Genomic DNA, 13,613 nt, shown 5'->3' on the forward strand with positions numbered 1-13,613 from the left:
TGACTAGAAATTATGGGGAATGTTACTCTACTAAAAATGGTAAAAAACATTCTAACAGTAGCCACTCCTCAACAATGGACTATGTCACCTCAAGGAGCAATGAACTCCTGGGCTCACAGAAACAGAATGGAAACTCATAGTAGTGGCGGGCCAAGGCTACTACAGAGTCACCTTCTGCACCAGGTCCCCTGGTCTCTTGCAACTGGAATCCTACACTGCACTGGATATTTCTTAAATGGGTCTTCCTGCATTTCATATTGCCATTTATAAATGAGTTGTGGAAAAGAAGACTGGATTTTATGAAGGGAGTTTGCTGAGATTGGAGGGGAGGAATCCAAAAGTTTCAGATTACGCCCTGCCTGGAGGGAGAAAAAGCCAGATAATGGCACACTCAGAGCTTGGGGCACTGTCACAAAGTGGAATTACTGCTCGTCACATGTCATCCTTGCCTTTTTGTGTGGGGGGTTTTTTATGAGCCCTTTGCTACAGCAGCAGCTGGGCTCTGGGCAATAAGGCAGCCTAAAAGGAGGTCAGCAAGTGGGGGACACAGGTGCCCATTGGCATGGGAGGCTGGTGGTTGTAATGCAGAGGCTGAGCATGGCTAGGGTGACCGTGGTCGTGAGGTGCCCTGGCCCTGGGTTGCAGCAAGTTTGGCCTGTCGTAGTTCTCATCCAGAAATCGTGTTTTGCTGAAAGCAAAAAAGATGGTAAGTGCACTTGCCTTTTACAGAATGCCAGTTGCAGATTCCAGGTGGACGATCTGGCCAGGAGCAGAGCATACCCCCAGAGACCTCAGATAGAGGAGAAATTGCCCTGCCAGGCTTCCATTCTCTGAGCCCTGCCCAGGGCCGCATCCTCACCCAACTCAGGGGTCCATGTCCCATTCTTTCCAGCTGTCCTAAGAACCAGCCCAATTGCAGATGACATACCCTCCTCTCTGGGCCTCACCAGGGCTGCTTTCAACTCATCATGGGATTGTATAATTATGGTGATTACAGCTTGTGGCTTTTTTTCTCTCTTCATCTTTTACTTTCAGATTCTTTGAGGCCTCTCATTAAACATGGCGATGGTGGTAAAGTCAGCAAAGTTTTAATAAGACACTTTTAAAGCTAAAGAAAGCCCCATCAGAGTTGATTGTTACTAAGTTCTCTCAGACACTCCTTTAAAACTGTCAGGCACAATTGGTGCCTGGGTGCGAGAGGTGGGGAGAGGGAGGAGCAGGGCTCTGGGGCACCCATGCTCACTCACAAGGTTGGAGGACCAGTGTAAACCCTGCCCCTGGCCTCCCTTGTTTGCACCAAGAGCATGGTGCATCTGAACCCCCAGCCCTAACAGGAGAAGGTATCCTACAAGCAAGGCTGGAAAGCCTTAGCATCAGAGCAAATTATGTTGGGAAATGGAGATGGAGCATCCAGGACAAAACTGAACCCAACTTTCTGATCTGCAGCAGAAGTAGCGGGGAAATCCTGATGGGTTCTCCTTCCTGGATGATCCTGGGAGGTTCTGGGGCATTCATAATTCTAAATATGTAAAGGAGTCATCCACTAGCATCCATGAGCAGTCATAAGCCGGTGGTCACACACTTGGTGGAGAAATGATACAGCTTTGGATCTCATTATTGGCTAGCCCTCCATCATAGCTTTTTCCAATAGTTATCTTCTCTAGATGACATCATGAGAAGGACCACCAAGAAGGAGTGTGGGTTGACTGATGGCCCACAGACCGGCCCCCCGACCTGCTCTTAGGCAAGTTCATCCAGGTCTGATGTCAGGGTCCCCTTCATGTCCACATTCCCCGGGGATTGCAAAGGTGCCTACACAGTGAAGTACATCTTGCTCCAGCCAGAGCACGTTTGGGGGGGGCCCTGATTGGTCCCTCATGACTGAGGGCAGTACCATACAGGCTGCTCCTTACCATGATGGCAGCCACTTATCTTGCTGCCTGTGTCTTGAAAGAGAAAGGAGATGAGTTGTGACTGGGCAGCACCAACCAGCTAGAGTTAGACGTCGAAACCGGGCAGTGACAGTCCCCCCAACAGCACTGCTGTCCACTACTGAAGACCACCTGCTTGCTTTGCCCCATGAGAACCACGTGCTTTTGGTGGCCACTCACACGCAGAGCAGTAAGCTGAGCTAGAGACAGGCAGCCCCAGTTCAATCCCTTTTTCTCCACCTGATATTAATGTAAGACCTTGGGCAAGGTGTCAATGTAGGTGACAGCATGGAGTGAGGGTGTGACAGCAAGTGCTGCCATTCAGTGGAGCTCACAGTGCTCCGCTGTCATGCTGGCTTAGCCTGAGATGCCCTGTGGTCCACCTCCAACTCTGTCCCTGAGCTGTGTGACGTGGGCAGCTTCTCTAAGGCTCAGTTTCCTCATCTCTAAAAGGAAGATAAGAGTAAAGAATCAATTGGGGGAAAAATACATAAAGTGCTTAGCACAGTTTACATGCATGTGCCCAAGCAGGTCCAGCTCTTAGTGTTATTGGCAGTCCGTGCTTAGCCCTGTACTTATTCCCCCATTTAATTTCCAACATAGTCTGCAAGGTGGGAATCACCACCTTTCTTTTGTAGTTGAGGGTGAGTGGGGATCACATTTACTACAGTGTATGCCAAGTACGCTTATTATAGGGGCTGGCCCATGCTAACTACTCAATAAAGGTAGCTATTATTATTGCCTTATTTTTAATGTCAACTCAGAAAAGTAGTTACTCTGTTTTCCCTGGGAACGGAGGGATTGTGTTGCCCAGCAGGCCAACTTCTGCTCTGTGATTGATTTCTTGGAGCCCCCAAGCGCCTTCCAGGAAGCTATGGGAGGTGTGGGGCTTGTCAGCCTCCGAGGAGCTGCGAGGCAGGCAGAGGCCCTGGTCAAACATTATAGAAGTTGGTGGGATCTGGCATCTGGTTCCCATGGGAGGTTCAGGACCCAAAGATGCCTCCAGCTACAAGACATAGATCAGAAATGCTTCTACCCCTGATAAGAGCATGGAATCCAATCCTCCAAACACAGACCTCTTCAGGACAGACCCCTCATTCCCAGAAACACTCGCCTCTGAGGAGCTTGCCTGGGGCCCCCTGAGCAACGCCCCCTCAGCAAGGCCAGCTGCTCCATCTGCCAGATGAACACAGGTTTCTTTTCAAGATGAGCTTACCAGACAAGTCAGAAGCAGGGGTGGGGGTGCTCTGAAATCCTTGGGTAAACCTATCCCGCTGGCGTGGATCCTTCTGCTTTTATAGTGCCCCCAGAAACACTGAAGAGGCCTTTCCACTGTCACAAGTGGGTGGCTTTTTTATGGGGAATATTCAGTTTTTATACATGTATATGCATTTTAAGGTAAATGCTTTCAGTTTTAAGTATTTGTCAAAGATTGGCATCTTAGGAGCTGACGTAAAACTCCAGCCAATCACGCGATGCTTACACGCCTTGCATGGATGCTTCTGTGAGTGCCTGGGCTGGAAGCATGTGCGCGAACCGGTGCCTGGTGCATGGCACCTGCTTGACACTCGCCTCCGAGTCCAGTGCATGGTGCGTGCACAACCATACGCTGCTCACCTGCTGGGGCCCGTGCTGTGTAGATTGCATGCTGCTGCCACTGTGTGCGTGTCTGGGCAGGGGCTCCTCTAAAGCCACAGGTCTTCACGGTTTCAGCTGGTTAAGTTATTCTTCACTTCCCTTCCTAAAAACACAATTGCCCAGTGCTGCTGGCGCAGAGTCAGAATGGCCGCTGCATTTCACCCCCGAGGTGGCTTCCTTCCAGCAGTGGGTGAGTGACCCCGGCGTTTGCACACTCTCTAACCTTCGGGATCCTTCTTTCTGCACAGAAGGCGTTCCAAAATCCAAAAGAGATGACCTGTTTGTCCATGGCCTCGGCTCTGCCTACCCTTCCTGTCTTCATATCCTGGTTCTAGGGATGGTCAGCATCACCCATTTCTTGGTGTCCCCACTTTTTTCTGTACATTTCTTGTACCCATAGTTTTTCCTCACTAAGAAACAAGGAGCTGAGGGTTCCAGAAATGATGCTGTGATGAGTCCTTCATCTCAGGAGCCTAAAGGATGGATCCAGGAGCTTGTTTCTCCTCATTCCATAGCAGAACAGGACAGAAATGCCTCCCACTTTTGAAGATGCTTTTAAATCCAGTAGCAGCATCCTCAGGCTTCATCTCCAGGCTAACGATTTCATAGCCCTTCCTCTGTGGGCCCAGGCCCGAATCCTGCGGGAAACTCAGACATCTCACATCTCTACATGCTAGACCCCCAAGGGAGAAGGAAGCTGGGAAACACTGACCCTCCACTGTCCCCTGCGGACCCAACATATCTCAGCAACATGTGGAAAGAATCTGTAGGAGAGTAAGAAGGTTCCCTTTGGCTGGGAATCCCAACAACGCAAGTTTCTATCACGGCATTTCTTGAAAATGCCACTGCGCATTCTCAGGTTAGGAATGCTTCTGGGGTACATGCCTGCTGAGTTGCATTCCTGCTAGGAGGGAGAAAAGAGAAGTGAGCCGGCCCCCTGCATATGTGCATTCAAGGGGCATGGATGGTCACGGAGGTACTGTGCATTTTTAGGAGGATTGAAGGCTGAGCAGGTTGACTGTACCTTCTAGGCTCTGTCTTGGCAACTGGCTTAATCAGGGACCCCAACCAATGAGCATGTCTTAAGTGAATATGTTTAAGGAGTGAAGTGATAACTGCCCTTAGGAGGACGGAGTTGGAGTTCTCACAGGTCCTCGGGAAAATCACGCACTGCCGAATAGGTGACTTTCTCTTGCTACTCGTCCACCCTACTGAGTTACTGAGCTGCAGAGGCACTTTCCCCTGTAGTCATAGTCAAGGGTTATTTGAACTTCCCAGCTGGAAAAAAGTAGCATCAAGTTGTTGCCAATAGCAACACAGCCATGTCCCTGTTTCCTAGAGTCTTTCAGCCTTTGCCTAATTTGAAGTGAATCAGAGCTTAGATGCCAAAGTACATTTGGGAAGGAGGAGGAGAGGAAGAGACAGGCATCGAGTGGGCCACCGGAGGCCATGCCACTGAGGGGTCTTGCAGACAGAACTCTGCTCCTGGGGCCACCAACAGCTTCCTACCAGCTGAGTGTGGAAACAGCAGCAGAGTTGTGCAGTTGGATGAGAGGAGAGGCCTGGCATAAAGGGGGGTATTTCCACTGCGTAGGGATAGAGTAGCAGGGAAAATGGAAACGCACAGCTGGGAAAGGAGGCCAGGGAGTCTGTGCTCGACATTCTACTGTGAATGTGGGGCTCAGCTGCTGAGTCCTGGCTGTCCAGAGAATCCCTACAGGATTCCACCTCCTTGTCCCTGCACCTCGGAGGGCTATGAGGAAGGTCCCCCATCACTCACCAAACTCAGCAGGCAGAACTCGGCCTCTGCCAAGAGCCCCATAAGTGATGAGCATGGTGGGGGTCGAGGTCAGAGGACGAGGAACAGCAATGCAGTGGGGGCTCCCGCCCCACCCCCGACTTAGACACTTGCCCTGGAATGATTTGAAGTAAGGTTGGTTCTAATTGGAGCAAGGCCCCACTGCCTGCTCCAGGTTAGACCGGTAAACATCACACCTGCTTCTGTCTTCCCTGGAACAGTCACCATGTGTGTTCCCAGAGGCATCAGTCCCCACAACACAGAGCCACATACAATGGTGGCATCACCCGTCCTGACCGACAGCATCAAGCCCAGATGACCTGTGCCCTAGCTCAGGACAATAGCCAAAGGCTCCTTTTGCCAGACTTGTCAGACAGAAGAGGGCCCTGAGCCTCTCTCAGGACCCCCGGATGGGGTGAGAGAAAGCACCTCATCAGGGGAGAAACCCCGGGGTTGGCTTCAAGTGTGCTCAGGAGCTAACTTTGCTTTCTCAGAGAGGTTGAGAAAATGAGCCTACGGTGTCCAGAGAGGGTGCCTAGTGTGGCTGGGCCTGGGTCCTTAGTCCCTAAGGAGAGTTTCCATCTGCCTTCTTCCTTGAGAGTGACAGCCAGGTACAAAGGAAAAGGTACGCAGGTCCCCACTCAGCCCTGCCACTGACTAGCTGTGTGCTCTCAGGCAAGTCACTCAACCTCGGTGGGAGTCCTGTTTTCTTTCTCTGCTTGGTGGCTTTTACAGGACACCTAACTGGCAGGCATGCTATGACATTAGGGCAAGTATTTGTAATCTTGAGATCTGTAACTTTGGTCTTTGTCATTGGGCAAATCAGCAAGAGAATCTCGTTCGCGGCTTAATGGTCTCTGCTCCCTCAGCACAGTAGAGAGCCGTTCTGGGGCCCCTGCTGGGCTCTGCTACCCCTGATATGCCATCTGAGCCCCAGGGTTACACTCCAGCTCTCAGCCCTCTTAAGGGTCAATCTATGGAGAGCTGTTAGTAACTGCCCTGTGTCCCTGATCATGGGATTATCCCCACCCTGCCACCACCAAGACCTGGGCAGTTTAAAGATAAGGGCCCTGGAGAAGAGAGGGTGTATGCCATGTTGATGCCGCTCCATTGAACAGAATAAGAACTTTAAAGAGAAAAGTCCTGGGAGATCCAGGGATAGGCTGGTCCTTTTATATTTAATCCAGATAGGAGAACTCGTAACTCATCTTCTCTAAATTCAAAAATGTTAAAGAAAATTTTCAGAAGCACTAGTACAGAGGTTCTCAGCCTTCCTAATGCCACGATGTGTTTTCATTGTCCAACAGGGGTCACAACCCACAGGTTGAGAACTGCTGCACTAGTGTTGCTGGTACAGGGTAGACTAAGGGGCCTGAACCTTAGGACAGGCACAGCCTGGGTGTTTGTGCCACTGTATGTAAGATGCTGGGCAGTTTTAAAAGAATCCATTATTTTATTTTGATCATAGTCCTTTTTTTTTTTTTTTTTTTTTTTGAGACAGAGTCTCACTCTGTTATACAGGCTAGAGTGCAGTGGCTTCATCATAGTCACAGCAACCTCAAACTCCTGGGTTCCAGTGATCCTCCTGTCTCAGCCTTGTGAGTAGCTGGAACTACAGGTTCCTCGCAAAACGCCCAGCTAATTTTTTTATGTTTTGTAGAATGGGGTCTCACTCGTGCACAGGCTCATATTCCTTATTTCTTTTTTATCAGGCCTGAGTTTAATTATACATGAGTGTACTTTATGTTAATTCCTTAGCCAATGAACTTTTTTTTTTTATTAATTCACTTTTCACCTGTTTCTGAAGTTTTTGAAATATAGGTGTTGTTTTATGTTTGTGGTTTATCTTCTTATAAAAACTTTGAATAAAGAGAATATTTTAAAACCACATAAAATGCCCCTCAATGCCTGAGAGATCAGAAAGCGTGGCAAGGACCTGGGAGTCACATAGACCTGAGGGGCGGCTCTGCCACAGACCCTGCCCTCCTCACCGTGGAAGGGAGAGAAAGCCGGGAATGGGCCCTGCCTCCCCATGCTCCTTGGCCAGCTCTGCCATGGACGGACCTCGTGTAATCTTCGTTTTTTCCATTCCGTCTGTTCCACCTTGCCTGACAAAAGTGGGGATGGGGATGAGAGATGAAGAATCTAGAAGTGTTTTGAAACTATTCTACATTATGTATGGATTTGCCTACCATCCTCTGCCAGAGTTTCTCAGACCCTTAAACTCTCCCACCTTCTCTGTCCCCCCAATTTTAAACATCATTGAGAAAGGCCATACCACAGAATTCCTCGCACTCTCTTTTAAACTCATTTGTTTGACTTTGTTAAGTGTAGAAGGGGCACGAGAGGTGGCAACCTCCAGGGAGTCACCCGATGAAGTTAGGCCCTTGGTTTCTCCCACCTGCAGAACCCATGCAGAACACTTGACCTTTCCACTTGGCTCTCAGGCACCTCTCTCCCCAGCAAGTCTCCCTCAGCCCACCACCCCAGGCCCGCAAGTCCACACATACACATCTTTTATGAACTTTAGTGTCATCTACACATAGGTGACCTTCAGGTTCCATGAAAGGACAGTGTTTCTCTGGGGCCTCCCAATTCTTGCCTGGGGAGTCACTTGGTCAGGCCTACCCAACAAAATATCATTTTTCTTTAGCAAGAATGAAAAATGCCTGTGTGGCACACCAATGGCATCAATTTAGGTCAGCGAAGGCTGGATTTAGTGTTGCAAATTAGTTGTTGCAAGCTCTGATTCCCCCAGCAGGGGAATCCAGGTTTCTCCTATCCTAGACGGGAAGAACCCAATTTCTCCAAAGGCAGAGATGGGTCTCGCAACTGTGAAGGAGTAGGGGACGGGAAACTCCATCAGAGGATGTGTGAGAGGTGGTTTTTGTTTTCCTAATCATTTTTTGTGGACAGATCTGAAGTGGATGGCTCAGGCATCCATGTAACCTGTACCCCAGCACCTAAGAAAGTCCCCTCGTGCCCCTTTCCAATCAGTTTCATTCCTTTCCCTCAATGGCAACCCTGGTTGATTTCCTTCCCTGTAGTAGTCTGGATTTTGACTTGGTGGACTTGAAATCTTTAACCTTGGTCTTATGTCACTGGGCAAATCAGCAAGAGAATCTCATCAGAGACTTAATAGTCTCTGCTGCCTTAGCATTGTAGGGGGCCTTTCTGGGGCCCCCATTGTTGGGCTCTGCTGCCCCTGACATGCCATCTGACCCCTAGGGCTACTCTCTGGGCCTCAGCCCTCCTCCCAGCCAGAGTTTAGCATCAGTCTTCCAGGTAAGTGGCAAAAGCTCGCGGTCACCCAGATAGTGCATGCTTTGTTGATTAATATCTGGACGTGCAATGCACAGAGCCGCAGCATGTCAAGCAGCATGTTGATTCTCCTTAAAGTACTGCACAAAAGGAAGCTGTTCCTTTTGTGTGTTTCGTTTCAGAAACAAAGGATGCCAAGATCACCTTCTTCCAGGCATCTAGCCATCAAGATGGCTGCAGAGCAGAAGCGATTAATCAGAGTGGAGGGTGGGAGTTGAGCGTGTGGGTGTTTGTGAACCCGGCCCTGAGCCCATGGTCCGTGAAATTGAAGGATCCCAAATTCCGGATTACACTTTGCCAAATGTCTTGAAGGTGAAAAGCGCTTTGTCTGTATGCAAAGCTTTGGTGTCCCTGGAATGTACCTTCTGCAGCTCAGTTCTTAATCACTGTATACTTTTTCACTTGGACAAAGGCTGCCTGCTAATAGCATTTTCAACCATCCTCAGCTGCTTTGCTCAGCTACGCCAAGGCCTCAGGCTGAGCTGGCTGCAGTTTCCTGGCACCATGATCCATTCCCGACTGACCAGCACTGAGGAACATCACACATTCACACCCTGAAAAAAACTGCTTCCTCTGTAACTATGCAAATTCCAGGCATAGGCAGAAAGAATTACCATTCCCTTTCCTAAGTGGTTCCCTCAGGATCACCTAAACTGGAGGCTTGGCTAAGAGGGCCAGGAGGGAAGATGGAGATCAGGAAGGTGCAGGGAGCTCTCCTGTCTCTGGGCAGAGCAACTAAGAGCCTCAGGAGCCTGTGCTTTGGGATAGCTCATCTCTGAACATAGGTAGCCCCTGCTGTCACATTTCACTTTAATCACAGAAAAACTACAAGCGCCTCAGCTCTGCAGAAGGGAGGCGGCTGCTGCGCCAAGTGTGATGGCAGGATTTCTTCCCCAAAGCCCCGGGCCAGGCATCTAGCCATGCCTGCATCCCGCATGATTAACCGCCTTCTAACTGGAGCCTGCCCTCGCTCGCCCAGGAGGTTGCCGGATAGCGGGTAGATTGCAGCTGGGCTGAGCTGCTTCCCTGAGCCGACCTGAACCCTTCTGACCTCCATCTTGCGCAGCAGAACTGGCATTTGGTAAATGTGTGAGCTCAGGAGTGGGGCGAGAGAGACAAAAATGCCAAGCAGCACGGCTCAAATTGCTGAGAGGGTGGGAACAATCCCTAGGTGCCCCTGGGCTGGTCAGCTATACCATCTGACCCTGGAGACCTGGAAAATAGAAGCAGTTGGGGGACGCAGTGGTAATAGTCTGGCCACAGGTGCTCTGGCTTCAGAGCTGTGAGACTGAGCTTCAGGGTTTAGGCAAGAAGAGATTAATTAGCACCTCTAAACCCAGCCTGGTAGGTTCTGTAGAACTGGGAGGGGCTCAGAGTAGGAGAGCCTCAGGGCCAAATTCACCAAAAACAAATAGGCAGACCCATAATCCTCTAGAAATAGAATCTCCAACCTCCCTCAACCCCCAGCCCCTCTCCAGCCCAAATGACCTTGCTGTTAAGGATGAAGCCAGAATGAGGGTTTGGGCAGCTAGTAAACCTCACCTTCTTTGTCTCTGGGCCTTTAATATAACACTTTAGCAACATACTCATATTCAGAAGCTTTAGGGATTTTTTTTCCCTCATCCACCAGCTCCTAAATCAGAACCTTAAACTCTATGTAAAATAAACCTGGTACACATATATATATGTGGCCACAATGTGTAATCTGGGCCCCTGGTGGACACAGGATAAAAGGAGGGGAGGGGCAGATGTTTGGGGTGCAGTTAACACAGCAATAAGCACCCAGAGGAGAGCAAAAGGCCTTCCTGCCTCTCCTAAAGGGCAGGGGTGGAGATGAGTGACAGTGGGCTGGGGAGCCTGTTCTTACAGACTCAGCGGCCCCACATCTTCCCAGAGAGCACTCCCCACACACCCCTATGCTTCCTGTCTTCAGTCCTACACCAAGAAGGCCCATTCTCAGTGAACCCCCTGGAAGACAGATGCCTCTTGCTGTGTATAAGGAAAGATGCTCAAGGAGAGGACTGGGCGGGGTGCACAGCAGAACCCGGGTTTGGGGGAGTCCTTGAAGGTCAGCCTCTGCCTTCTAAGAGCTGTTGTTGGACCTGAGCTCCTCTAGACAAAGGAACAGCCATCTTGTTTTAGTGATTTTCAAAGACTGCTGCTATAACCCTCTAGGATTTTAAAGGAAAAAAATCTGATTAAAAATCCTTAGGCTAGTATGAATGTGTACTGCTGCAGGCTAAGTTTCGTGTATTTGAAGATCCAGATAAGGTTGCTGATGGAAAGATTTTATGTGCATGAGTGCATGTGTATGAGCGTGTGTGTTTTTAAGATAGAGAATTTAAAAAAAAAAAAAAAGAAAGATTTTTGTCTCCCTAGTGAAAATGGGGAGTGGACAGAAGGGAAAAAACAGAGCAAGGAGAGGTAGGAAAAGGCACACTTCCTGACAGCTCCTGAGGGCAGCTGTGTTTCTGGACAAGCTCCCATCGCTGCCATCAGAATTCTCAAAGTCAGGCTGACTGTGTCCCTCTGTGGGGATCTAAGGCAGATGCCACATTGTCCTGCATCCAGCAAACTCAGAGTCTGTGTTGTTCATTTAGTAGACATACCCATTACCCATCAATTCATCAATCAGCAGGTTTATTGAGTACCCTACCAGGCTTCGCAAACCTGATCAATTGTTTTTAATTACATCTAGTTCACATGCAGCCAAGCCCAGTAAACAAGATGAGCCCTCGCACCCCACTTGGAAATGAACATGAGGAATTGCTGGCCCTTCCAATCTCCCCTACTAAACACTGCAGCCCCTGGTGGCGAGCAGTCACGTGCTGCCCTGCACAGATGGCGATGGTGTCACTGACCCGCTGTCAATAAGAGGATGGGTTTGGAGTGTTTTCCCAGATGCAGTGATCAATCTGCTTGGGTCCAGCCACACTCTCCTCTAGACCCCTGTCTAGTGATATGGATTTCCAAAGAGAGTGAGCCAGCGAGTGGGCACAGACCGTGTCAAGGAAGATAAGCAGAGTGTCTGAGCCTCACTTGTCTTCCTCCACCCTGCTCTTAGTGCCCAGCTGGCTAGTCCAGGGGCTCCCAGACACCTCTCAGGAGGCCGACAGCTGGACTCTCCCAGCGCCTTTGTGCCTCATGCACCAGTGCTCAGGGGCCAGTTTACCGTAGTGTTTGAGAACTGCCGCATAGGTGGTAGTTGAAGGGCTTGTGCACTTCCAGTGGGGGGTCATCAGCTCAGCCTCTGCTGTAGGAGACGGCAGGAGTGCTGCCCTGGGACCAACAGAGCCCCCACAGACATCCTGTCACTGTCACAGCCCTGGGACCCGACATCAAGAGGGCCCAAAGCCTGTGTGTCCATCCTACATTTCAGACAGGATTCATGGGTCTTCTGCCTTCATAAGACTAGTTAATTCATTAGTTTCTAATCACCCTAGATCCATAGCCACCATCTGTTTGGGCCACACATACACACCCTGCCTGACCTCAGTACTCCCCCATCCACTTTTTCTTTCCCCATTTGAGTAAAATCAAGCTCAGGGGCAGCCCAGGGGCATTAGGAAATGCTCTGCCTAAGGGTTTAAACGCCTGGGTTTGGGTAAGTAAAGTTCCTTCATGCCAAAAGAAGTGCCAGGAATACACCCATCCCCCTAACCGCCCTGGAGTCCTGACTTTTCCACCTGCCCCAAGTGAAGGCTCCCACACCTAGAGATCAAATGTCCAGGACATCAGTTGGGTTGGTTGGTCATTTGGCCTCTGTGGCTCATGCAACAATTAATTCGCCTGTCTGGCTCTCTGTCTCTGTCCCTATCTGTGTGTGTATGTGTGCACCTGTGTGTGCCTTTCTGTCGGCTGTCTCTCTGCAGGGAAAGTCACTGGCGGGCAAGCGCCTCACCGGCCTGATGCAGTCCTCCTGACCGGGCCTGCGGACCCCACAGCTGGGCGGCGGCGATCCACGTCGGCAGACAGAGTTTCCTTACGAGGAGATTTGGTCACTGTGAAGGAGAAAGAGTGAGGGTGATGAAGGGTGACAGTGGGGAGACTTGGTGGGTGAACAGGGAGATCAGAAAGAAAGAGCCTGCGGTCGGCGGTGGAGGATCCTGTTTACAACCCCCCTTCCTTGCACAGTTGTGGTCCACCACCCTCTAAGGGCCCCTGACGCTAACTCCTTCCTGGGAGAACACCGTGTAGGCTCCTGTGGCGATTATCACTTGAGATTATGTTATCCTCACTCCTCCTGCTGTCTGGTCTGTGTGTGTGGGTCACACCTTCTGGCAAACTCAAGAGGGACAAGAGCACACCCAGTATTATCACCACCTCCCTGCCCTCTCTCTGGTGCACCCACCATAGTTATAGCTACCATGTCCCAGGTGCCACCTATCTTCCCCAAGTCTCTGCGGCCACCCCTGTATCACTCCCACATCAAATACCCACAGCACGTCCTCAGCACTAGAGCAGCCTCCTGGTTGGCCTCCCCTCCAGTTCTCCCCACCAGCTTGGAGACCAGCCTTCAGAGAGGTCTCTGCTAACATGGTGGCTGCCCTGTGTCTGGTCCTCTCAAATGTCTCAAAGGTTCAGCACTCAAGGAAGCACTGATGTAGAGGACAGAGCTTGTTTTCAACTGCTATTGAGGTTCTGATGACCATCCTTTAAAAATGGTTACTTCATAATCCATTCTGGCTTCTCCCCCTCGCTCTTCAGTTTGTTCCCTCCTGTTTTACTCAAAATAAACATGGCCGTGAACTCAGGGGCCATTGGGAGTGTCCCCTCTGGCAGCCCCAGGCGGGAGCTGGGAGGGTCCCCAGTCTGGGAGGAGGCTGGATTACAGGGTCAGCAGGGACCCTTGCAGGGTCACATGGCAATGGGATCTGAAGCTGTGGCTGAGCAGGCTATGGAGGGACCAGGCCAGGGCCACGTGG

General features: G+C 50.4%; 1 protein-coding gene across 2 annotated transcripts in view; it reads left to right on the forward strand.

Moving 5' to 3' along the window:
• RGS6 (regulator of G protein signaling 6) overlaps positions 1-12,853 on the forward strand; it is a 582,828-nt gene extending 569,975 nt beyond the window's left edge. For both annotated transcript variants that reach the window (XM_003801053.3, XM_012812220.2), the window contains exon 18: positions 12,561-12,853. In XM_003801053.3, the coding sequence (XP_003801101.1) occupies positions 12,561-12,611 (51 nt within the window). In that variant the 3' untranslated portion in view covers positions 12,612-12,853. The remainder of the gene's footprint in view (positions 1-12,560) is intronic.
• Positions 12,854-13,613: the final 760 nt, after the last annotated feature.

The sequence above is a fragment of the Otolemur garnettii genome, unplaced genomic scaffold, assembly GCF_000181295.1.
Source record: "Otolemur garnettii isolate 467f Iridium unplaced genomic scaffold, OtoGar3 scaffold00196, whole genome shotgun sequence".
Lineage (NCBI taxonomy): Eukaryota > Metazoa > Chordata > Mammalia > Primates > Galagidae > Otolemur > Otolemur garnettii.